The sequence below is a fragment of the Chlorocebus sabaeus genome, chromosome 9 (genome assembly GCF_047675955.1).
Source record: "Chlorocebus sabaeus isolate Y175 chromosome 9, mChlSab1.0.hap1, whole genome shotgun sequence".
Classification (NCBI taxonomy): domain Eukaryota; kingdom Metazoa; phylum Chordata; class Mammalia; order Primates; family Cercopithecidae; genus Chlorocebus; species Chlorocebus sabaeus.
In genome coordinates this window covers 48,290,723-48,316,814 of record NC_132912.1, presented here as the reverse complement: position 1 = coordinate 48,316,814, position 26,092 = coordinate 48,290,723, and the positions used below count along the sequence as shown (strand labels likewise).

The 26,092-nt window shown below is 51.5% G+C and overlaps 1 protein-coding gene across 1 annotated transcript; it reads right to left on the bottom strand.

Moving 5' to 3' along the window:
• Positions 1-39: 39 nt before the first annotated feature.
• On the bottom strand, positions 40-26,092 carry TMEM72 (transmembrane protein 72). The gene is made up of 5 exons (XM_007962486.3): positions 25,640-26,092; positions 9,409-9,475; positions 5,297-5,368; positions 3,592-3,731; positions 40-2,716 (listed from the first exon to the last, which is right to left on the bottom strand). Exons 1-5 carry the CDS (start codon positions 25,941-25,943, stop codon positions 2,235-2,237), a joined length of 1,065 nt encoding a protein of 354 aa, XP_007960677.3. The 5' UTR covers positions 25,944-26,092; the 3' UTR covers positions 40-2,234.

Sequence of the window (26,092 nt, the reverse complement as noted above, 5' to 3'; positions counted from 1 at the left end):
ATGGAGACACGTGGTGCTCATCTACTTATGAGAAAGGTGCCACTTTTTTGCTTGGTCCACTGATGGTTGAAAGTTCTGGCCTATTAATGATCTCACTCCAGCTTTTTGTTTTTTGTTTTGTAGCCATAGGAGTGTTTGAGAACTTTACTAACCTAGGTAAGGTCATAATTGTCCTGTAATGCTGCACACCAGTAGACACTCTCTTAACTGATGGCAATCTCCAGGAAGCCTAGGTGCCTCAGAATTCCATTGCATCGTCACTGGAACTCCCAGTGCACACTCTAGGACACCTCCAAAAGGGTGCTCCCAACACACATCTCTAAGACACACCCAGAACAACACTCTGCAGTTGGGTTTACTGAAGTGTTTATTAAATGAGATCTGACAGCTCTGACGTCACATTTTGTGGTTTGCTTCTTGCGACCTGACCTTCCAGCTCTGCTGACTGGGGCTCTGAGGACAGAGCTATTCTGATGCACAAGAACGTCAGAGTCTGGTCATGTCTGTGCCATGAGGGTGTCTGTGGCCATCGCATTCTCCTTCCGTGGATGATGGGAAAGACGCCTGGCACCTCTGCACTTAGGCTCTTTCCATGCACAGGGGCCTGCCTGAGACACCCGACCCATCAACCATGGGGCACCATCCTTGCCTACCACCTACCTATACCCATATCCCATATTGTTCACTCTTTTCTGACTGTGGACAGTCAGGTCCTGAGGTCCTGCCTTGATGGCAGCTGAAGAAGCAGCTCTGCCGCTCTCACCATCAAGGGCTTGCAGGAATGTCTTGATTAGCCATTTGTCATTTGACTGGTGAGACCTGGGCTACTGCAGGAAGAGTTCTGCTTATCTGCTTATCAGGAACACCTGCTGCATTTAGGCCCCAAACTGATACTAGCTTCTCGTTGGCCATTATTTTCATACCTTTGTAAAATAACCCGTAGGGAACATTGAAATGTGTGAAAGCACAAACCCAAGTTTCTCATTAGACCATAGAGCATGTGCTCTAAGGTTCATTCTACAGAGCTTGGCATTAGTCCCCACAGGGACTGGGAAGCCACAGGACTCTTCCTCCTGACTGCTCCCTCACTGCAGTTGCCACAAAGAATGGTGTGTCTGCTCTTCCTGGCAACAGCCTCATGGACCTGACAGCAATTTTTAGAAGTAAAGCCTATATTGCAAATCCTCTACAGATTTACAAAGGAATATCTGATTCAGATGTCTTTGTTCCTTCTGGGTTAACTGTCACTTCCGTGGTCCCATGGCAAAGAACTTGCCTGCCTGTCCACCTTCCTCCTGTCCTCCCATTTTCCCTCCTCTTCCTCCCCACTCACTTCCTTCCATTTTGAGGAAATTTATATTTATCACCTAATCTGCTACCAGGCATCTAAACATGGCACTGCCACTTCTCTGTGCTGTGCCACCCCCGGGCAGCCTCTGTGGTCCTGCACACAGCAGACACTGCCTTCTGGGCCCTGGCATTCACTGCTTTCAGTTTGCATCATCAACTTGGAATCTTGGAAAGGCCATGTGGTAAGGAGGCTGGAAACCCCCAGCAATGTTTTTGGAATGAGCTTTGCTCATCTGGCCTGGCTTTCCCACAGTCAGCACAGCGCGGCATTGTTTCCCTGAGCAGCTCAGCCCCAGCCCTGGAGCATGCAGAGAATGCGGCCCATGGCCCGACTGCTCCCACTGGAGTCCTGCAGTCTCCCCTCCCAACCCTGAGCAGTCTCGGTTGGTCGAGACCCACGGCCACCTTCTCCTGCCTTAGAGATGCTTACGTTGCTGACACTTCCCTGGGCCTTCAGAGATGGGTGGATCACAGGTTCCTCACTGAGTGCTGGGCCCTGGATCAGGAGTAAGAAAAGGCCAGAGGTTTTTGCTGGGCAGACATCCTCTGTCCTTTCTGGGCTGAGGCAATGGCACCTGCAGCCTCGTGCGCAGTGGGAGTGATGGTCTCGTTGGGGAAGCATAAGGGTTTCCCCACCTGTGGCCAGGAGGAAGGAGCTTGTGCTGGCTTGAGGTGGCATGAGCCTTGTTTGTGCCTCCCTCGAGGCCTCTGCAGAAACGCTGGCCAGTCACACCTCCTGATGGCCTCAGGGGCCCAGCCAGCGTGGGGGTGTCTGTTTACCCCTTGAAAAGCTGACCTGAGAAGACCCTGAAACTCCAGGGAGGGCCATTGAGCTAAGTAGACCCCTCACTGAGTGTCCTCCAGGCTGGAGCAAGAACAGGCGCTCAGAACAGGCCAGTGCCTGTAAGAGATGACAGGAAGACTGGGGCCTGGGGAGGGGGAATGATGGGTGTCGTGTCAGAGGTGGTCTCCTCTTCTGGCTCACTGTCCCCATCATCCAGACCTTCGGCGAGGGAGGGGACGATGCGGACCACATTGTCTTCGAAATGCACCTGCTTCTTTTTGGCCAGGGAGTCGGCTGGCTCCAGGCTCAGCTCCATCAGCGTGTTGGGGGGCTGGAGAGCACTGGGCTTCTGGGTCCCCTTCAGGATACTCTTCATGTGGATGAAGAGGGAGCTGGGCCCCTCCTTGAGGGCCCCATGGAAGGTGTAGGTTTGCTCTGTGTCCCCAGAGCCGGTAGTGCTCACGGCGCTGCTGGAGGGGTCTGTGTACTGCTCTGGGGAGGCCAGCACCTCGGGGACAGCTTTCCTCTTCTTCCGCTTGCTCAGAAGGAAGTAGGCCAGGCCGGTGACGATGAGCATGGAGCCTGGAAAAGAGCCAGAGATCAGGACATTAGATGAGTCGCGGAGAAAATCCAGAGCCCTTGCGAGCATGTCGTGCAGCAGGGCTCCTGTAACCCTGCGCTGTGTGGCCACACACAGACCCCTGTGGCCCTGGCTCTCTGGCCTGGCTTGTCCTCACACCCCACATCAGATTTGGAGGTCCACCTGGAGGCTGGGACGGGGATGCTAAATGGCAGGAAGCATGGGGGTTCTGCTTTTCAACATGGTCTCCCTGGAGGGCTGGCTTCCCTGTATTATAGACGGGTTCATGAGGAGGGGGCACAGTTTTCACAGATAGGGAGCAGAGAGAAGGACACTAGCAGAAAAAGTCATGGATGAAACTGAAGAGGTGGGAGCAAGAAATTCTGGGTTCTGCGATCAGAAAGCAGGCTGGCCAGTGGTGTGCACTTGGTGAGGTGGAAGTGGATAAGGGTGTGAAGATTTTCTGGGATCCCACCCTGAAGTGCCTTTCAACCCAGGCTGAGGAGTTTGGACCTGAATGGGTAGGCACTGAGGAGATTTGGAAGGGTTTGGGCAGGGAAGTGGCCATGTCACACCCTTGGGAAACTCAGACCACACACGGTCAGTGGGAGGAAAGGCGAGGTCCCCTTTGCAGTTCCACTTCTGGACGGCTCTGTGAAGGAAGGATGCACTTCTTGGGATATTCCTGCCATTTGGTCGGCATGGAGGATGTCTGGCACTCCTGTGATTCCTCATGCCCACCCTCTAGGTTAGAGAGGGCAGTGGGGCAGGTAAGGGCCCTGGAGCCACCACTGGAGCTAGACTTTGAGGGGCTCAGCCCCTCCTGCTCAGAGCCCACCTGTGCTGGGGCTGCATATCTCTACCCCCATGTTCTTACCTGGGATGGTCACGTGCCAGACCAGGACAGGGTGGAGGAAGCAGGCCACCGACAGCAGCAGGTAGGCCAGGAACTTCTGGAAGCAGCCTAGCCAGTGAGCCTTCTCCCTTACTCTGTCTGCCAGGGATCCTGGTTGACACCTGGTGAGAGGGAGCCCAGGTTAGCAGAATGTGTCCCAGGAAAACTTCAGCAAGACTGGATGCCATGGAGTCTGGGCCGGGCCCTGCTGTGGGCATGCTCTGCAGTGGGCCCTGGCTGAACAGGAGGCCCTAGCAGTCCTTGGTGTGGGTTCCACAATGAGTGGACTTGCCTGAGTCTATCGAGAGGGTCCACAAGTTTTTGAAAGGCTGCCCAGCCCTGTCTTTCTGGTCGAGGGGGAAGCAAGTTAAATGCTCTCAGGATGCTGCATGAGTTAGTGAGGAAGAGAGCTGGAGGCTCAGGGCTCACTGGGAAGTCTGCACCAATGCAGAGAAAGTGTGCAGTTCGGGAGCCACCTGGCTGGGGCAGTTATGCCTGTAGTGCACTGCACAAGAGGCCTGGCCAGGTGAGTGAGCAGGCTGGAATCCAGCTGTGCCTTATTCACCCAGCCTTGCCTAGGCACAGGACAGTGTCAGCCCAAAAGGGCTTCTTTCCTAACTGTATACACGGGGACCACACATAGCCCTGGCAGAAGCCTGATGTTGAGTAGCTTCCTTCAGGGACACTGCCTCCAGGTTTCACAGGCGGCAAGTGCCTGCCTTTAGACCCAGCGTCTTCATCCTCTGAATTGGCCTAGAGCTGGGGCTCTACACAGGCGCATCCTGCCTCTCTAGCTTTGAGGGAGTGCTCAGGCTGTCCAGGTGGCCCAAAGCATTGCTTTCTTATGCTCAGCAGGCTGGACTGCCATGGCTCACTGGTGCCCCCTGGTGCCCATTCCTGTGTGTGTATGGTGGGGGAGTGTGGTGGAGTCCATCCAGGGTCCATTCCTCCCCAGCCTTCTCCCCAGCTGAAGTTTCAAGCACACCTTGGCAATGGAATTCAGCAGAAAGGGGGAAAGCTTTCTGCCTTAGGGCTGGTGAGCCTGAGAGGCAGCCAGTGGCCTTGCAAGGTGCTGGGACAGCTGGATGAAGACTGGCTCTCTCACTGACCACCCAGAGACCAGTGTCTAGGTTCTGAGAGCCGCAGTCCTTGGTCTCACCGATGACAGCTTCCACATACTGAGTATAGGCTGGGAAGCAGCAAGGGCCTCACGAGATCCTGCAGGGTCTGTACTCCTGCCCCACAGAGGGGTGTAGAGACGGACCGCCCCTGACTTGCCCCCAGGCCCTAGGAAGAGACAGAGCCAGTTCTCAAACCCAGGTCTGCTCACTCCCAGCTGGGCCTTCTGAAGGGTCCTCATCCCGTGGCAGATGGCTCAGACACTGGGGCCCAGTGACTGGTTGCTCCTGGTGAGGGGGAGCTGGACTTTTCTGGGGATTCTGAGCAAGGACAGGCCCCGAATGAATGTGTCGGTTGGTTCTCTTGGTTGGGACCATGGCAAAGAAGGCAATGGAGCCCATGGGCCTGCGCCCACCTCCAGGCCAGGCTGGCTGTACTTCGGTGGGGGGATCCTGTCCACGGTGGCTTCAGGAGCAGAACATTCCTTGGTTGCGGGTTCTTGGGTGGAGACATCTGTGGTGTCTGGGGCTGGGGTGAACAGTGGAGGGTCTTTCTGGAGACTACTTACTGGAAGCAGATGGCCAACAGCTGAGCCACAAAGTAGGCCCCTTCGCATACGGAGACAGCGGCTCCTGTAAACCTGCGGATGAAGACAGGTGAGAGGGAGGCTGGCGCCTCTGTCCTCCTTTGCTTTCCTGAGGGCTGTCTTCTCACACGTGGCCTCCTGACATCACATCTACAGCCAGTGGACTGACCTGGATTCCCCCAGACAACATTCACCAGGGGCTGTCTCCAGGCCATGGCCTGTTCCATACTGGGCCATGTTGGGGAGAGGTGGGGTCTGGGGTTCAGAGATGGGTGGGGAGGGCACCGTGGCCAGCAGGTGACATGGCCTTCACCTGGTACCCTGTGTGACACTGGCAGGCACGTCCTTCTACCTGCTGGTCACCAGGATAGACACCCACTGCCTGTGTCCCAGCCTTAAAGCTGGACCTGTTCCTAACCCTTTCCTTCTTCCTTTCCATATTGTCCAAACAGTAACCAGGAGCTGTTGATTACATTCCTTCAATACCTTCCAAATTGCTTCTATTCTGTGACCTCATGGACATTGCCTGGGTTTAGGCCCTGCCCCCTGGACCCCTGCACCAGCTCCACTTCCTCACTTCCCCCAGCCCTGTCTCCTGCTCCTCCACTATGTCACTCTGGGCTGCGTGACACCTGAATCTGATCATGTTCCTCCTGATACGGAAGGCCTCAAAGTCTACTCGTGCTCCCAGTGTGGTCCAGGGATCCTGCAATCAGCATCTCCTGAAGAATGCGTAGAATTCATGGCTCCCAGGCTGCTCCTGGACTCACATTAGAATCATTGGAATGGGAATATGTACTTGCAGAGGGTCTCACTGCCTATCCTCCATGTTCCCTTGACAACTCAAGAAGCTATCAGGTGCCACAGGGCTTTTGCACAAGTGAGCTCTTCCTGGATGGCCTTCCCCTTCCCTCTCCAGTCTGTCTGGTGACCTCCTCTTACTTCTCCACGTGGTACCATATGACCAGAGCCACCAGTCTGTGAACTCCCAGGGGGCATTCCCTATCTAATTTTTCTGAACAGCCCATGCTCACAGTGAGTTGGGTTTACTGGGCTCCATTAATGGGCATTGCAATGAATGAAGGAATGAAAGTAGATAGTGTTGTGCAGAAGGTGGTTCGGGGCCAGGGTTTCCTCAGAGCCATGGGTGTTTCTACCAATCTAGAAACACTCTGTGATTCTAGATTGTATGATCACAGGTGAGAGGTGTGACCTTTCTGAGTCTCAGTTTCCTCAGCTGTAAACTGGGGTTATTATAGTGCATCAACAGTAAAACTGCTCTAAGAATTAAACGATATTTGTAAAGCACTTAGGACCATGCTTGGCACACAGTAATTATATCAAGTCTTGTTATCATTTCTCTCTCCATGTGATTATTTACATCATTTAGTGATCTCTACTCCTCTCACTCTCTATGCCTCCCAGTGTCTCACTCTCTATGCCTCCCAAGTTACCCCCTGGTTTTAAAATGGTAATCACTAACATTTATGTAATGATTGCTATGGGCCAGGCATAGTTCTAAAGGCCTTACAAATATCAACTCATTTAGTCCTTGCAACAATTTTATAATAAACACTATAATTACTGTCAGTTTACAGATGAGGAAAGTAAGGCACAGAGAAGTTTGCCCCATCACCGACGGCCCTTTATCAGCAGCAGGGGAAAGATCAGAACCCAGCACTCAGGCTCCAGAGCTTGTGTGCCTAGCAGGCCCATCAATACATGTGCTTCGCAAAACAATTTCCACTGACTTTTCCTACACCCTGGGACAAAGGGATATATCAAGGCTTGGGGAATAAAGGAACCCATTCAGACTTCCTGTCTGGTGCTACTGAGTGGCAGGGAGGGACAGACAGGGCAGGCAGTGCGTGCTGATCCTGCAGGTGTTAGAGAGCAGGACACAGCGAAGGGCAGGGGACCCCAGGCTGGACTGGACCACCCAGAGACCACATGGGTATAGGGTCCCTTCAAAACAGAGACAGAACAGATTTCTGGGCAGAAGGCAGCCTACATTCACCTGCCATGGCCTGACCCGAGAATTAGGTACCCACTGAAGAGGAGGAAGGCCCACCTGCTTCTGGATCCCAGGGCAATGGTGCACAGCGGCCAGGGACAGGGTCAGTTAGACATGGAGGGTGTTCAGAACAAGGAGAAGTCACTACCAGCCAGCAGGGGCTCCAGGCTCAGGGCACAATGGCCAGGGCGGAATGCCAGGAAGGAGTGTCAGGCATTGGGCAGGTGGAAATGGGTGGAAGGTACTTGGGCACCCAACGGAATGAGTGAAGCTTGGAGGCGAGGCTGTGCTGGTGGGTTTGAAAGAGTCAGAAGCTCCGGGCTGTACATGAGTGGCAAGAAGTGAGGCAGAGGCCAAAAGATGGCACAGGGTGTGGACCAGAGGTGGTAGGAGCCCTTGAAGGCTGTCAGAGAGATTTGTGTGTCTAGAAGACAGTGTGGAAATGGGCTTGGAGGGTGGCCTGCATCTAGGAGATGGCAGGTGTGAGCCCCCAAACACAGCAAGGGGCCTGCTCTCAGGCGGGAGGGTGGAGACTGCTAAGAACACAGGTCAGCTGCCACCTGAAGGTGGAGGCAGATCCTGAGGATGGAGGGGAGTGGAGGTCACAGCCTGGTGGACCCTGTAGGCAGAACCGGACATTTGTGGGGCAGCCTGGCAAATTGTTATCTATTGCTTCTCAGCTCAGTAAGTTCTTCAGGATTTGTGGGGCTAGAACACACAGCCTTCCTATCTCATTAGGAAGAAACTGCTGGAAGCCCCTCAGAATGGGGCTGCAGAGATGCTGTGGCAGAGACCCAGGTTCTTCTAACCCCCTGGGACACCATTGCACAGGGGTCACCTTCCTGTCAGGGCACATTTACAGAGGTAGCTGGTGGTGGAGAAGAAAGGACATTGTCTGGGAAACAAAAGGGTCTTGGATTCGAATCTGAATCCTGCTGCTCATGAGCTTGGTGATGTGGGCTAACCTGCTTACTCCTTCTGAATTTTCTTATCTGTAAAACTAGGCCAATATGCACTTCTCCTACAGTGCTGTGAAAGCTAAAGAACATAATGCAACTAAGACATTTAACTGTGTTTGACATGTAGAGAAGCTCAAATGTATATTCCTTTGACCCAATCCCCCTTTATCTAAAACAAGAGTTCAATTAATATTTGCTGAATAAATACATGATTGATGAGATGCATGGGTGGGTGGGTGTATGAATGAGTAGGTGGATGGATGGATGGATAGGTGGGTGGATGGATGGATGGATAGATGTATGGATGGGTAAATGAATAGATAGATGGGTAGACAGATAATGGGTGGGTGCATGGATGGATGGGTGGGTGAATGGATGAATAGATGGATGGGTGAATAAATGGATAGGTGAGTGGATGGATAGATGGTTGGGTGTACGGGTAGTTGGATGGACTGATACATGTGTAGGTGCATAGATGGATGGATAGGCAGGTGGATGGATAGATGAGTGGCTGGCTGGATGAATTGGAAGATGGATGGATAAATGGGTGGGTGGATGGGTAAATGGGTGTGTATATGTATGTATGCATGTATGGGTAGATGGATGGATGGGTGGATGGATAAATAGATGGGTGGGTGAATAGATGGATAGGTGAGTGGATGGGTAGATAGATGGATAGATGGGTGGGTGGATGGATGGAGGAATGGATGGATGGATGGGCAGGTGGATGAAGAGGTGGGAGCATAGATGGATAGGTAGCTGGATGGATAGGTAGATGGCTGGATAGATGGATGAATGGATGGGTGGATGGATGAATAGATTGGTGGGTGAATGGATGGATGGGTGGGTTGATGAATGGATGGGCAGATAGATGGATAGATGGGCAGCTGGCTGGATGAATTGGTGGATGGATGGGTGGGTAGAAAGGATAATTCATTGATTTATGGGATGGTATGCACAAACCAGGAGCTATTCTAAAGCCCCCCTCGACTCCCTTCACCCCTGAGATAGGATGGAATTAGCATGGGAAGGGGACTGCTCTGAGTTATTCTGCATAGACAGATGTAGGGTGAGTTGAGCAGAACTTACAGGTCAAAAGTGGCACGTGCACACATACTCACAGCAGATAGAAAGCCAGGCTTTTGAACTGGCCCTGGAGGAAGGTCTCAGTGCCCACGCCGATCAACACTAAGGGGCAAGAGAAGAAGGAAGAGTGGGCCTGGAGCTCTACACTACAGTACTGCCCTGTTGGGGGTACCTTGGCTGTGGAGTGAGTCTTCTTCCCGGGCACTGAGAGCCAAGGTAGGTTCTTCTCTTCATGACACAGGCAGCTATGACTAGCAAGGTGCAAGAGAGCAGGAAGCCTCCTGGATTGGTCCCTGGAACCCCAGGCAGAGGCCCAGAGGTCTTCTGATTAAGCTTCCCCAGAGCAGCCACCCTTAGTGCCTCCAGCGACTGCCCACACTAATGTGCCACCAGCCCCTTGGTTCACAGCTGTTCTCTGCCACGTGCTGGGGCCCACCCCAGTGTGTGCTGTGTGTCTGGCTTCAGTGCTTAGCCATGGATGGGCCCTGCCCCAACTCTGTTCTCTTGCTTGGGTCACTGGTTGCTATTGTGTGGCCTTGGTCTTGCTTGCTGAGGGGTGGCTGAAGGTCACACTCATTGCTCATTTCTTTGGACCCAGTGCTGACTAAACCCCTGGGCTTTCGCCCTGACAAGGAAATGTTGCTCAGCCTCAGTTCTCCTCCTCCCCTTTTGTGGCAGTTGGTGATGACCTTCCATTTGTCCTGGGTGAATTTCATCTCGGACCTGCCTTTCAAGACTTGCTGTCTCTGGGTGCTCTCCTCACAGGGATTTGCTGACTCCCATGGCTTCCCACAACCAGCACAGCACTGACCCTTGGAGTCCCTGACAGAAACATTCCAGGGGCAGTGCATCGGCCTGCTGAGCAGACATCTTTTTATCCCTAACTGATTACACTGTTGGGCACCCTGTTTCTCTCTGGGCTCTGATGATGGCCCTGCTGTGTGCTGGAGTGTGGCTTCATCCTCTCTTCCTCCCAGTCAAAGATGGTGGGCTGGGCTGTCGTCCCTGGCAACCTGGGGGTGGCCCCTCCTCCCTGCTGCTCATGGGGCTGCTTCCTGGCTTCTGATGCTTCCTCTCTTCCCTGGCAGAGACATTGTGTGGGCTTCCATCCCCTGGTGTCTCAAGCTGAAGGGCGCTTCATCCAATGCTGAAACGCCCCTCCCAGAGAGCAGGGAAGAGCCTTGCACTGAAGCGACCAGCACTCCACTCCTCGATTCCAGGGGTGGGGGGTGGGAGGGGTGATCGTGGAGATATGGGGCGGGGGAAAGGGGACAGAGCACTTGGATCTAGGCAGGCAAGAAGAGGCGGTCATATTTTCTGAGTGATGGATGGAGGGCTCTGGGGCTCCGCTGTGCTTCATGGGCGACTGCCCACACTAACCTGCCACCAGCCCCTTGGTTCACAGGAGGCAGACACTGAGTCTCCCACCCTCGCCAGGTTCCAGCTACCCTGCTGGCTCACCTGGGGCAAGGACGGATGATGCTAGCGGGCCACATACCCCTGCAGTGTCAGCCTAACTGAAGGGTCCAAACTTACAGAGCACTTCAGAGCTTCCACACCATGGTGCACACATCCCGGCCCTTCCAGCAGGCCCGTGGCACAGGAGTCCCACTCTTTTCATTTTACAGAGGAGGACAGTGAGGCTCAGTGGCCTGTGTAGTTCACTCAAGGATACATGCTGGAAAGTGAGGGCCTAGAGACCAGATGGAGGCAGCCAGCTCTAGGTGGTGCACAGTTTCCTGCTATCCGCTGCCTGCCAGCATGTGCTTATGCGTGTGTGGACACATGTGTATGTGTGTGGGTAGGCTTTTGAGCGCACGTATGTGTGAGTGTATGTGTGAGTGTGTGAGTGTATATGTATATGTGAGTATATATGTGACTGTGTGTTTGAGTGTATGTGTGTGTACATGTGTGTGTATGTGAGTGCATGTGTGTGAATGTATGTGTGAATGTGAGTGTATGTGAGTATATATGTGCGTGTGTGTGAATGTGTGTGAGTGTATGTGAGTGTATGCATGTGAATGTGCATGTGTGAATATGTGAGTATACGTGTGTCGTGCAGGCAAATGGCCACTTAAATGGTTTTCACCATGTCCTGTTCTCAGCACCCAGCATTCATTTGCTTTTTGAATCATTGCAGCAGTCCTATGAGAAGGTACTCTTGTTATCCCCACTTTACATAGAGGAAACTGAGGCACACAGAATGTAAGTCAAACCAACCAACCAACTACGGATGGAGGCCCAGGTCAGATCCTGAGTTTCGGTCTCTCATTTTCCAGTTCATAGCACAGTCGCCCAATCTCTCTGAGTCTGTTCCTCATCATACCTCCTGCACACAGTGGTCATGAGCTAACTGATACCAAGCATGTTACGGGTGCTCAGTGAATCACTGGATGGGGAAGAAGTACTTGCTGCCCTGGGCCTGGGAAGGGGTGTTCGACTCAGGGCTGATGTCTGCTTTGAGCACTCTGTAGGGCAGGTGTGGGCTCCACTCACGTGGCATGTCATGTTGGCCAATTTGCAGGGGCTAGTGGCAGACGACCAGCAGATGGCAGGAAAGGGTCTTGGGAACTCAGCTTCTTCCCTGATCTGCACCCATTTAGCATGTGGAGAGCTATTTTGATGCTTTTGTTTTGTACTCTTTAGACAAACAAGGGGTCAGCGGTCAGAGGGGCATTTGAGGAACACTGTAGAAACAGTGCTGGTTTGCATTAAAAAAATATCAAAAAATGGCAACAGAGAAATGAGAGCTGGATGGAAATTCCAGTTCTGTGTGTTATTACACACAAGTGATAAGTACTTAATTCATCCAAGCTGTGTTTTCTCATCTGTGGAAGCAGCAGAATAAGTTATAACTCAGAGTAATTGCTTGGATTGGAGAAAATTGCTTGGATTGGAGTCTGAAATGCACGGCTTAGTGCCTGATAGATGTCAGGTGATCAATGCAAAGAGGCGACTCCTTCCCCCCAGCTTGGCCCTGGCAGCTTTCCCAGTATCCAGTCAGTCACTTTGTACTAAGGAGTGTGGAGTCACTCCCACAAGCTCCCTCCCAACCATAGTCGGCTGGATTCTGCGTGTCGAGACTGAGGGATGCCAGTTGGCGGGAGGAGGAGAGTGTGGGGAGCCAGGAGTATGGCTCCTCAATGTATGCAAGGTGGAAGGGGATCAGTGGGGCGCTCATGGGAGGCTGTAAAGACCTTTGATATCCAGGCCAGGGGGTCACTGCTTTCTGCTCAATCCTCCCACTTTTGGGGTTCGTGTTCCTGGATGCAGAGCATGCCAGGTTGAGACAACATAGACTCACACTGAGTCCTTCCTCTGTCCTCCGCTCTGTTTGCCTCTGGTCTTGATGTTCAGGCCGCTCTGCTGGGAGCGACAGGCGCACTCTCCTTGGGGGGCAGCTCCTGGCCACTTCTCCTAGGCCCACCTGGTCTTCTGTGGTTACTGGTTGGCCAGGCACCAGGCTCACGGCTGGGGTAGGCTTAGTCCAGCGGGAGAGATGTGATGTGGACTGAGAAAAGTGCATTCAGTGAGGGCAGTGACCCAGGCTGGACGAGGGACTCACCCAGGAGCTCTGGGGCCAGACAAGAGGGGCCGCCCATGGGACTATCAGGGAAGATGAATAAAGATGAAGGCAGAGTGGACTAGAAAAGCCGCAGGAATGCACCTGTGCAGATGGAGGGGCCAGGCGTTGCAGGGGGTGGGGGCCCCTAACAGCAGAAGCAGGGACACCGTCGGGGGCAATGGGCAGTGTATGTGGATCAAGGCGACTGCAGGGTTCTTAAATATTGGGCTGTACAGCGTGAGCAGAAGGGACTCATGTTTAGACTGGTATTTCAGAAAGCTTCCTGACCCCGTGCAGACGGTGAGAGACTTCGGTGATATTTGGTGGTGGCTGAGGGACAGAGACAAGCTCCAGGTGCTCCTGGTCACCTCCTCTCCCAGCACACGGTATCTGCTAGTTTCTTTGTTGACTTGGGGTTGAAGCACTGTTCTGGCTGTGGCTCCTGATGGTGTGGTGCAGGTGGCTTTCTTGTCCAGTGGCACAGCAGGGCGCTTGGCATAGCGGTTCAGGAGAGTGGAGGGTCTGTTCTGTCTGGGGACCCAGAGAAGGAGGTTTCCCAGGCATAAAGCAGAAGGCATGCCCTGCCCTTGCATGTCAATATTTGGGCTTTATCCGGGCAGTGGGGGGCAGAGGTGTGGGCTGGCCAGGAGGTGTCTGGGATTGGAAGCTTCCTGGGCATATCAGCCCTGTTGCCTCTCACCCAGGTGCCACCACACGCCATGTAGACAGTAGGCCCTCTCCGTACGTCTTGTTTCATCTGCACATCTCCCAAGTGGCAACTGCCAACCCTAAAGTCTCCCAGTTTTCTCAGCGATGTGCTGGCTGCCATCTCTCAGGAAAGTTGGCTAAGAATGATTTTGCTGTGAAGACGCGCCTGCTAATCCCTGAGGAGTGAGACTGACATTGTGGGGAAGCCTAAGCCAGCCTTGTAGAGAGACTTCTAAAAAGAGAGAGGGAGAAATGACAGCGAGAGAGAGAAATAGAGAAAGGAAGCAAAAGAGAGAGAGAGAGAAAGAGAGAAAGAGAGAGGCACAACAGTCCCAGCTGGTTGTGGGATGTGGATCAAATGATGGAAGAAGTTATCTTTGACATTCTGGCACCAGCAGATGTGACACAGACTGGAAGTGATGGACCCAGACAACAATCAGAACCAAAGCACCAGATGAGCCACCTCAGCCACGTGAGCCATGCCAGCCACCCTATCTGTGACTCCACCAGTGGCCCCAGTCATCATGGAGCAGAGGTGAGCCACCTCCACCACCGCGTTCTGCCAGAATTCCCAAACCACAATGTTTTGAGCATAATGAAATGATTGTAGTCTTACATCACTACGTTTTAGAGTGGGTTGTTAGGCAGCCACACACGGGTAACTGGAAAAGCAGTTTATTCTGTCATCTAGTCACCTGAGATTTTTGGCGTGGAAGTCTCTGTGTCTGGTCTGACTTCTTAGGAGTAAACATTATATTCTGACTCCTGAGGAGTAAGCATTTCTGGGTCCTGCAGCACCTGCCCCACAGCCTTGGAGATTCAGACTCCAAGGAATAGGGGTGGTGTCTGGGGACTTCCACTGGGTCATGGAATCCTACTGGTGGTTTTATATCTTAAGACTTCATAGAGGATCTGTGGAGGAGAACACTGTATCATCCAAAGCAGGTCCCTCCCACAGTTGCATTTTGCAAACATTCCCAGTAGAAAAAGTGAAGAAAGCAAGAAGTGAGATTCCTTGCTGTAGGAATTTTGTGAACTGTATCCAACACTCACCCCAGACAGCCACATTGGGCCTGGCTGTGGAAGCCCGTAGCCTGGTGTGCTGACTGGACTGTACTGGGAACAAAATATTTTGGAAGGTATCACAGTTCCACATGACACAAATATAGGACTCTAAAGTGTTTTCACTCAGGGCCTGGAGTTTCCCGAAAGTTTTTTTTCCAGGGGACTAGTCTTCAGAATTGGCAGGAGGTGAACATGAAATGTGGCCTGAAATTCAATGTGGGCTTGAATGAAGGATGGGATTGGCACAGGTAAGAAGGAGCTCCTCTCTGGTCTCCTGAGCGTCTGTTCCCAGAGACTGCATAGGTGGGCCCCCACCCTCTCAAAGGCCTTACTTCAACCCATGGATGAGGGTGGCCCACTCCTTGTTTTGTGGAATCAGACCTTAGGTTTCTGCCAGGTTTCCAGATTTAGGCGGGGCTCTCTGTTAAACACAAAGAAATTATGGCACCCAGAGAACTAGGACCAAGGTGGGCCCAGAAAGACACCAGGGCTCAAAATTAAGGAGTCACGCCTCCTAAAATTACATAGGTGCTCGTTCATTAAGGAGGTGTTCTCCCTAAAACTAAGACGGTATTTGCCATTAAATTAAGGAGGTATTCTAAAATGAAAGAGGTGCTCCTCCTAAAATAAAGGGGGTACTTATTGTAAAATTAAGGAGGCCCTCATTGTAATTTAATGTGGCCCTCACTCTAAGCCCAAGGCAGCACTCCCTCTCTCAGGGGCAGTGCAGGCCCTTCCCTGGCCCTGACAGTGGTATCCTTCCCTGGCCCTGGCATCCAGAGATTTGGGTGGCCCAGGGTCTGAGGGCTTCTAGCTCCTTGTGGAATTTGGCCTGAGCTCTGGCCTTCCATCCTTCTCACAGGGCAGTGAGGCTTGTGTCTTGGAAACTCTGCCTTCTCAGGATGCTAGTCCAATGTGGAAGTGGTTGGGCTGAATTAGCAATTCACTGGAAAAGATACCCCTGGGGCGTTGCCCAGATCTGGGACGAGGGACTGAAGAGCTGATCTTTGGATTAGCAGATCAATGATTAGGAGCTAATCAATGGAGACAAACAATGGCACAAAGACCCTGCTACCCCCAGAATCAGAGCCTCATGACACCAAATTCTCTGCAAGAAAGAATCACCCTGAGACTTGCTTCAATCTGGCTGTGCTGTCTTTCCTGCCCAGATGGAGGGGCACGGAAGCACTGAATAGCACTGCTTGACACGGCCATTAGTGGCATTTGACTCCTTCCATCCCTCCCTGTTAACCCACCTCAGGCTCCCCAGCTACTCTCACCCCAGCCCCACAGAGGTACCTTATGCCCACTCCAGCACAGCTCACCCCACACCTCTGTCTCACTCCCTGCACGATCCCAGGAGGTGCCTTGCATTGCACCTTGATGGAGCCATTCATGGACAAGCCTGGCCTCTCTCATTTCATTAGCTCCTTCCCTCCAGTCTCTGTCCCTCCTGTCTGGGCCAGATCCAACCTTGGTACAAGAATTTTCTTCTCTCAGGGGCCAGGGCTTGCTTCTGTGTTGCTTTTCTGAGCTGTTTATTGTAGTTCAGGCTTAGCAGAGATCAGAGATCCTACGCCAAGAACCTGTGGTGCAGCCCTGGGCAAGGCAGCCACTGTGTGAATATCCTTATCATCCTAGAGCTCTGGTCTCAGCATGGGTGGATGAAAGCTAGGAAGGGGCTGCACCGGAGCAGAAAGAATACGGGGTCTGCATCAGAAAAGCTGAGTCCTGCATCCTCAGGAAAGTGATTAACTCTCTGGTCTGCATCTTCTTCTGGAAAATGGGGAAAATAAAAACATGCAAAATGGTGCCCACCGCTGCTCAGTCTAAGTAAATGAGAGTGCTGCACAAATGCAGACGATGGCTAGGAAAGCTATTATAAGAGGCAGGCGGTTCCCATCAGTGTTCTCCAGGGAAAGGAGAGGGTTTATTCTCATCCTTTGCTTCCATTAACACACTTGTGGTTTTTTTGTGTGTATCCAAAAAGCTCTTCCCTGTGCACCAATGTTGTTTGTTGTTCACTAATTTACTTTGAGGTCCCTTCTCAAAGCCCAATTGGGATATAAGTGACCCAAACTCCCATCTATCTCCACATCTCTTGTGTTAGCCCTCCATAACCCTGCTAGGGTTCCCACGGGGCTCAGGCCAGCATGTTCCTGAGGCTGGGGCCATCTGTGGGGCTGCCGACTGAGGGGATATTCTCCTGGCCTCAGGCTGCTGCTGCTCTTGCCATAGGGCTGACCTCATGGTCCACTGTTGCTTATCCGTTCTGACTCCATGGGTTGAATTGTGACATATGTCTTGCATTCATTGTGATGCCCTTGGTGGCAACATGGGATGTTTCACAGTCATCAGAGGCCACACTAACTGGGTTTTTGTATCAGGCAGTGACCTTGCACTGGATGCCCTGGGCATTGGATGAGAATTTTGTACTCACCGTTGCTGAGGGCAGCCTCAGAGCCCACCATGTATATTTACCGCTTCCCTTCATTCTCATCTCCTCCTGGACTCAGGATCTCCAAGGACATCTCAGGGAAAGATGCTCCAGGCTGATGACAATGGGCAGGAGAGGTGGTCACCGCCAGGGTAGAGATGAAAAGCTAGATTGTACCATTTCCAAGATGGAGTTGCTGGAGCCGGTTGCTGTGAATTCACTGGGACAGTAAGTAGTAGCCACAGGCTTCTTAGCTCAGAAGTTGTAGTAAACGGTAAGCATGGTGGGGAGGTTTACCTGCGTGTGGAGATCAGTTCAGCTGACATACATGAGCCAGGGTTCGGAGACAGTGTGGGAAAAGGGAAGGATTTCATGGTAGATATTTCTGGACATTCAGTTGGAAGAGACCTCAGATTGAGCTCGTATTGAAACAGTACAGCAATTTGGGGGAGAACTGATGTCTTAACGATATTGAGCCTTCTGACCCATCAACAAGATAAATCTCCATTCATTTAGATTTTCTTTATTATCTCTCAGCAATGTTTTCTAGTTTCTGGTATAGTTTGTTTTACATCTTTTGTCAGATTTATCCCTAAATATTTCAGATTTTTGATGCTATTATAAATTGTATTTTTAAAGATCTCATTTTCTAATTGTTTGTTGCTAATATATGGAAATACAGTTGATTATTATATATTGAGCTTGTCTACTGCAATGTTGCTATTCCCTCCATTAGCTCAAGTAGCTTTTGGGGTAGATTCTATTAGATTTTCTATAGATGATAATGTCATCTGTGAATACAATTTTTCTTTTTCCTCGACAACCTGTATGCGTTTTGTTTCTGTTTCTAGCACTGGCTAGAACCTCCAGTACAATGCTGGCTGGATGTGGTAGAGTGGACACACTTGCCTTGTTCCTAATCTTAGGAGAAAGCACCTGGCCTTTTACATTTAAGTAGATATATGTTTTCTGTAATGACCTTTTAAGGTTGAGGGAGTTTCCTTCTGTTACTAGTTTGCTGATGATAGTTTTATTTTAATCATAAAAAAAGTTGTATTTTATTTAAAACTTTGTGTCTATGTAAATGATAATATGGCTTTTCTTTTTTAGTTTTTAAATATGATGTCTTAGTCCATTTCGGCTGCTATAACCAAATCCTATATACTGGGTGACTTATAGATAACAGAAATTTATTTCCTACAGTTCTGGAGGCTGGTACATGCAAGATCAAGGTGCTGGCAGATTCGGTGTCTGAGGAACCCCTTTCTTGTAGAAAACTGTCTTCTCACTATTACCGCACATTGTATAGTAGAAGGGCCTAGGGAACTCTCTTGGGTCTCTTTTGTAAGGGCACTATTTCCATTCAGAGAAGGCCCCACCACCCAATACAATCATCTTGGGTGTTAAGATTTCCACATGTGAATTTGACTGGGGGTGGAGGGGACACAAACATTTAGTCCATATCACATGGTAAGTTGCATTGATTGATTTTTCAAATACTAAAACAAGCTTGCATTTCAGAGATGAACTTCACTTGGTTATGATATATTATTCTTTCAATATATTTGTATTTGTTAAAACTTTGCTTAGAATTTTTGCATCTATGTTGATGAAGAATATTAATCTATAATTTTCTTGTAATATCTTTGTCTAGTTTTGGTATTCACATAAATACTGATTTTATAGAATGAATTGAGAAGTATTCCCTCCTTTCAAATTTCTGGAAGAGTTTGTGTGGAATAGATATTATTTATTCCTTAAGTGTTGGTAGAGTTCACCTGTGAGGCCATCTGGGCTGATACCCCACTCTTTGGTGATGAGGAAGGACTCTGCAGACCCATGTGGTTCATTGGCAGTATTAAGGATAGAGTCTCTCACGTAGAATAGCATCTCCCTTGTAAGGACTCTGATATGGTTTGGCTGTGTTCCCACTCAAATCTCATTTTGAATTCCCACCTGTTGTGGGAGGGACCAGTGGGAGGTAATCGAATCATGGGGGCAAGTTTTTCACATGCTATTCTCATGATAGTGAATAAGTCTCAAGAGAGTTGATGGTTTTAAAAAGAGGAATTCCCCTGCACAAGCTCTCTCTCTTTGCCTCCTACCATCCATGTAAGACGTGACTTGCTCCTCCTGGCCTTCCACCATGATTGTGAGGCTTCCCCAGTCACACGGAACTCTAAGTCCAATTAAACCTTTTTCTTTCGTAAATTGCTCAGTCTTGGATGTGTCTTTATCAGCAGCATGAAAACAAACTTATACAGGCCCACAGGATAAATTTCTTCTAGGTCTCAATGTCAGGGAGAACTGAGGTATTCACTTCCTATTCCTTCTCAGTGTTTAGGTAGAATGCATCTGCTCACTCATCCACATGACAGGTTTCCAGAAAGCATTGTCCATGTCCCCCTTGTTCTCTGTCCATTCCACACACACCAGGCTTCTTCATCTGACCATTACCTGGCCTCCTGGGGGGCTTCCTGAGCCCCTTCTCCACAGTGTCAGCCACTTATGTCAGACAACATTTCTTTTTGTTCACAGCCCTCTTCTGAAGGCTGAATAGAACCCAGGACAATCTTGAAAGAGCTGTCATCCCATGAAAAATAAAACAGGGCTGCCATCTTTCTTCTGGTTGGCTTACTATATGTGGTGTAGAAATAGCCAAGTTCCTGTGGGCTGATCTTCACAACCCAAGCTCAGAATGTGATGAGAAATGTTTCCCAGCATAATGCCCTTTACAGTGTAGCCCCTTCCTCCTTCTAGCCTCATGGGTCACATACTGCTTTGCTCCTTTCCTCAGACTTTCCTACTTCTTCCATCCTACAAAAGGAGCCGATAACTCATGCTATGCAGTTCCATGCCCTGCACGTTCCTCTAAAATTAGCCTATGTTGAGTGAGAATCTATGTGCCAGGCAGCTTGCTACTTTAGCCATTGTTTCATTGAGTCCTCACAACTCCAGAGGGTAGATACAGTGGTTGTCCCAGGACACAGACCCATCTCCCAAACACTACGCTGTGGTGCTTGGTGCTCGGATGTGCATTTACTAGTTTGCTTCTCTGTCTGGCCTATGTGCTCCCACAGGGCGAGGTCTTGCCATCCTAATCCAAGTGTCTACACTGCATGACTGAGGACTCAGCAACAGTTTGCCGAGTAAATGAAACCTAATTGAAGTTTCAGATTTCTTGTTATAAAGCTAGAAGCAAGGCACAGGCACAAAGTTGTGAAGAAAGAAATGTTTGAACCAAATCCTATTGCGTGTTGGTGGTAGGTGGGGGGAACAGAGGGAGGCAGATTCCATTTACTCGTGGAGCCAGTTGTAACAGAAGAGGAAAACAGTCAATATTCACTTGGAAGGTCTGAAAACGCAATATGGGCTCGCTTGGGTGATAAATCACCTGCGAGGCATTAGAGTGCGTGACGCTTTCTTCAACGGCAGGAAGTGGTCATGGGGATATACATGTAAGAGGGGTGAAATTAGCATGGAGGGCCCAAGATGGTCGCTTCAGAAGCATTTGTTTTCCTGAAGGCTTTGAACAGGGCTAAGGTCAACTATGCATTTGCTGTATCCTTTAAAATATAATGAGAACAGCTGGGTTTTAAACACTTCTTTTCTCTTAATTTATTTTAATAAGCCAATGCTCTAACTGTGTGGAAAGTATGGGAGCAGTTGAAAATGTGGCCACATCTATTATATAGAGAAACAGGTTAATGGGTCAAAACCTGGAACAAAACAAAACCCCTCAGTGATCCCAGGCTGTTCCCAAGCACGCAATTGGTGAGAAACAGCATGTCAGCCTGACAAGCAGAGGTCGCTCAGGATGGCTCTGCCTCCATCCCCCTCATGTCCCTGCTGGCTCTGCTATGCCCTTTGCTTTGGAGCTGCCATAGCACAGTCCTGTGTTTGGGCAGAGTGGAGTTCCAACACCAGATCTCTGTCCCCTGGCTATGTGAGATCTGCCAGGCTACCTCAGTGTTCTGAGCTTCAGTTTCCTCATTTGTAAAATGGGACTGAGCCCAGCACTCCAGCCTCACAGGCATTTGTGGGGCTGGAGCGAGACAATGACCATAATGCATGCAGTCAGCCCTGCACCTCTGGACCCATCAAGGCAAGCCCTACCGTGATAGTTCCCTCTGGAAATGTGTGCAGATCTCTCTGTCCCCAGATGGGGTCCAGAAGCAGGTTTGGCTAGAGAAGGTCATGGTGGCGCTGGTTAAAGCATCTTGAGACAGAGAATGGACAGGTGCAATGAATATCGGTGTCTTGAGATTTAGGAAGTGTTTGGTGACCCTTGACTATGTGCTTCAGTGTACGTGTGTCCTCACCATGACTCCACCTGCCTGATCAGAACTGGCTAAGGGCAGGAGCATGAGGGTAGAGGACGGGCAGTTCTGATCAGGCCTCTCTTGCTCTGCTCTGTGTGTTTTTCATCCTGCATCTTGGGGTCATCAAAATACTACGAGACATGCTTTTAAATCCTGATTTAGGTGGAGGAAATAGCAATTAGGAGTGGGGTCTCAGGAGCAGACCATCATCAAGTGGAACTTTGTCTTCTTACTTCCTGGTGTGAGACCCTGAGCAAGATTCTTCACCCCATCAGGCCTCGGTTTCCCTTCCTGTACAGTGGGTATGAGGATGAACATGATGATGCTTCCCAGGACAGGAGGATGCAACGAGATACTGCATTTAAAATATGTAGTGCCAAGCTTGGGCTTTGAGTATTATGTGAATACACACTCAAATAATCATGTTCATTCTCAGCAATCCCTGCTCTGGGCAGAGGCTGGAAAAGTGAAATTCAGCCCTGGAGATGGGGCAGTGGGGCCCCAAGCTGGAGCTCTTTGCTCTGAGGGAAATTGGGAGGCCTTGCTCAAGCGGGCAGAGACATTTCTGAGCAAGCCTGTTTTGGGGAAGCCCATGCACATCTGTGTGTGAGGACACAGCCTGGAGGGGAGGCCTTTCTCTACGAGGCGGGGCCGGGGGACATGCCTCTCCTTCCCTCCATGCCCAGCCTGGACAGCCTGAGAGGTGCACCCTCTGCCCCACACAGGGGGCTCTTCCCGTTCTCGTCCTGGCCACCTTGGCAGGAGCTGGGGAGTGGTGAGGGAGTTATTCACGATTCTCCTGAGGTTAAAGGGTAAGAGGATGGCGGAAGTTCTAAGGGAAGCCAACCCTGCCTTCCTAGCCTGCAATCGGGACCAATGCTGTGGGATTGGTCCTTTCTCATCTCACAGAGGAGGAGCGCCCTGGACCGCTGTGCTCCAGGCTCAGTTAAACCCATTTCCCAGGCCCCCTTTCCTGCCATTTGGTCTGTGCTGAGAGCCTGTCACAGGGCTAAGCCTACTTTGGGGCCTGAGTCTCGCACTCAGGACACCTTTACCCTGTCTGCAGTGGACACAGGGAGAATTTGCTTTGAGGAATGGACAGGCAGGAGCCCCGGCATCCGCACAGGGGGATGTGGAGTGCTCACAGCCTGTGTGCCATTTCCCAGCTGGGTCTGCTTCCATGGGCAGCAGTGGATGCCACGTGTCAGCAACTGAGGCACTTAGACATCACACTGGTGCATGCATGCACATGGACGCACGTGCGCCTGCCCCCCACCCCCGCATCCCGAGCCAGGGAGGTGATGCAAATGAGCCCGGTGTAAACAATGCGAGAGTGGTCTGTGATGTCCTGGAAACCACATGGAAGGAATTTTCAGAGGGAACGAGTTTTCTAATTTTAGAAACACTTCCACCCAGGTGCTACTACCCGAGGCCTGTTTATCCCCATTTGGTGGCGGCAATGATGCATATGTGCTCTAGGACCCCTCATGATGTGGGTCTGGACACTGAGGTGGGGCAAGAATGGCCTGCGGGACTTCGAGGAATCCTAAGGAGGCATCATCTGAAGGCTGTGGCTTCATCCACAGTCATAGGGCCTTGACATGCTGGCAGAAGCACCCACCAGGTACCCTCAGTGCTTTTGACAGCCCTGATCCTGTCTGCAGGGGGTCCAGGGAGGAGGCTGCTAATGAGAGGCTGTAGCCTCTTAGCAGCTGCCTGGTCCCTGCAGCTGACACTCTGAGTGCCCTTGAGTCACATGTCTTCCTAGCTTTTAAGAAATCCGCACTCCCTACCTCCCTAGGGTTTCTGCAAAGTGAGGCCCTCTATTTCCAGTCTTATTTCCTCTCTAGCAGCAGTGCCCTTGTAAATGAAGCCTGGAGTTCTCAACAGAGGATTTCAACAAAAAAGAGGCTTAGGAGAATAAGGAATTTGCAAATCTTGTGTACTGGAAATAGACCAGGCGTTCAGTGATGCTGGAAGAAACTCGAGATTTGCCCAAGAACACCAAACCCCTCTCTCTAGTTTCCCATTCACTCCCAGCACTCTAGAAAGCCCAAGCAAGATCATTTGAAAGCCTGGCCATTAGAAGGGAACTCATGGCCTATTTTTAGTCTGAATCTCCTATCAAAACCAAGAGGGAGGCCCATTCTCAGCATAACAGCAGTCCCCTGTACAGAGATAAAGGCTGTGGTTACGATGAGCACTATACGCGCGTGCAGGTGTGTGTGTGTGTGTATGTGTGTGTCTGTGTGGGTGTGTGCATGTGCGCGCGCGCATGCACATGGGAGTGTCAAGGGCCACAGACTCTTCCATTGACTGAGATAAATCAGACTGTTAAACTGTCTCTAGCTAATCCATTAGAAGGATAGGTACATACATCTTAGAACAGCCTCTCAACAGGAGGTGGGCCTCAGCTCTGGGTGAAGTGTGGCTAGGGAAACTGTGGGATTCTTGGCATTTTACAGATTTCGAAACCAAAGTCTAGAGGGAGCAGGGTGGACTCAGATCAACAGATATGGAAACCTATTTAGGGTGGCCTTCCTTTCCCCAGGATGACTTGTTTGCTTGTTGGGGATCTTGGCCATCATTCCCTTCTGTGTAGATGACAACGTGATTCTGAAAGTGGCTGGATCTGGCTCCTCCATCAGCACCTCCACTCAGAGCCTCAGCAGAGCAATTCTGAACCTCTTCCTGCTGCCTGCTGGGCAGGGCTTCCTACTCTGCAAGGCAGGGAAGGTTTTGGCCAGAGCTCTGGCCTTTGTGAAAGTTGAAGGACCAGGGTTCCGGGCTGGCTATCTCTCTGACATGCAGCATGACCTTGGGCAAGGTCACCACTCGCATTTGAGCTCGGGTGCTCCATCCTATAGCAGGAGGGGTGGGGTTAAACCATCCAGCAGCCCTTCATGATCTAACTCACGGCCTAGATGCTGGAAGAGCCTACTGGCCAGCTCATGGCTGAACCCAGCCCAGTGCTCCTGAAATGACCCAGCTTCCCATTGAGCTCTGGAGTGTGTCACGGGGGCTTCTGCTGAGAGGTTTTCATCTTCAGTTCCACTTAGCCATGCTCAGTTCCTGCATCCTTAACCTGTCCAAACACCTGGCCAGCAGGTCCAGCATCTCCGTCATACAGATCAGAAAGTGCAGCCGCCGAGGGGGCAGGGGCTCCCCAAGGTCAGGCAAGTGACTGGGCTGGGGCAGGAACCAGCACTGCGTGATTTTGACCTAGGAGAACTTCCCCATTTGGCAAGACCCGTGGGTAAGCTTTTGCCCAGTGGTGGGGAAGGGCTTTGATAGGGGATGTGTCTCCTCTCTGTCCCCAGGGGACAATGTGGCTCAGAGTTAAGGGCTCAGAGTGCTGCCCGTTCACTTCCCCAATACAGATCCTGGCCCTGTAGGGGGCATGGGGCTAAGGGTCGGGCCTGCCCTGGGGAAGTGAGGAGGCAGGGCTCAGGATGGTGGCTGTGGGCTCTGCTCTAACAATCTGCCCTCCTGGCCAGTTGAGCAGCCCTGTGATTCTGCTGGGTGAGGGAGGGGAGCCCAGCATCTCTGGGAAGCATCTCTGCTGCTAAGACCACAGTTCACTCCTGCAGCCAGACCTCAGACGGGAGTCTGGGTTCCTACAGGGTGTTCTGTTAACAGGGTCCAGCATGGGCCCGAGGGAAGCCTGTGATCTCCATGTCCAGCCTAGCTCAGGCTGTCCCCACTGGGCAGAGCTGCTCATGACTGGGAATTCTCTCTCCATGAGGTAGGGCTATGGTTTGAGTAAAGAAGGATGAGCTCAGCTGACCTTTTGTAGCTGCACAGCAAGGCCCAGCCCTTTCTACCTTCACCTTCTGTCTCCACCTCTATCTCATGACAACTCTCTGAGTAGGTGGGGTAGACCCCTGGAATCATTTTGCAGATGAGGATCTTGAGGCTTCCCAAGGTCACAGGGAGGGTGAGTTGCCAAGCAAAGATCCAGCACCCAGCCCTCTGGCCCCCGGCCTGAGGCTCACCCCACTGCACCTGCTGCTGCTCTACAGAGCAGTGTTTCTGGGGGTCTTGGGAAAAAATTGAAGCACAGAAGTGGCCAGATGTGCCTGCTGTCTTTCGGCCACCTCCCACCCCTCAGGCAGCCCTATCTGCCGTGCCAGTGTGCAAGGATTAGCAGCCAGGAGGCGGGGTCTTACCTGCAGCAGTGGTAATGCCCAGGAGCCGGCAGGTGTATTCCAGCCCAGTCCAGAACACCTGGAGCTTCATGGTGCTGGGGGTGAGGACAAAGTCCCAGCAGGGCGGGCAGCAAAGTCTCCGGCCCTGAGATGCTCCCGAACACCCTTGTGCAGGTAGGAGGCTGTGGCTGCTGGCTCGGGGCCCCTGCACACCGGGGCCCTGCCTTCCCAAACCAGTCCTGGCCACCGCAGCCTGGCCGAGGTGTGAATAGGGCTCACCTTCCCGGCTCAGCCCGTGCCCTTGCCGGGGACTCAGCTTAATCATTACCTTGGAAGAATGCTCCCGCTGCTCACACAACCCCAGCCTGGGCTGGAGCCGCTCAGCCCCAGCGCAGCCCAGCCGTCTGAGATCGGCGATTAGGGCTGGGCTGGAGGCAGCCTGGAGCTGGCAATTAACCGTTTCTGGCTGGGAGG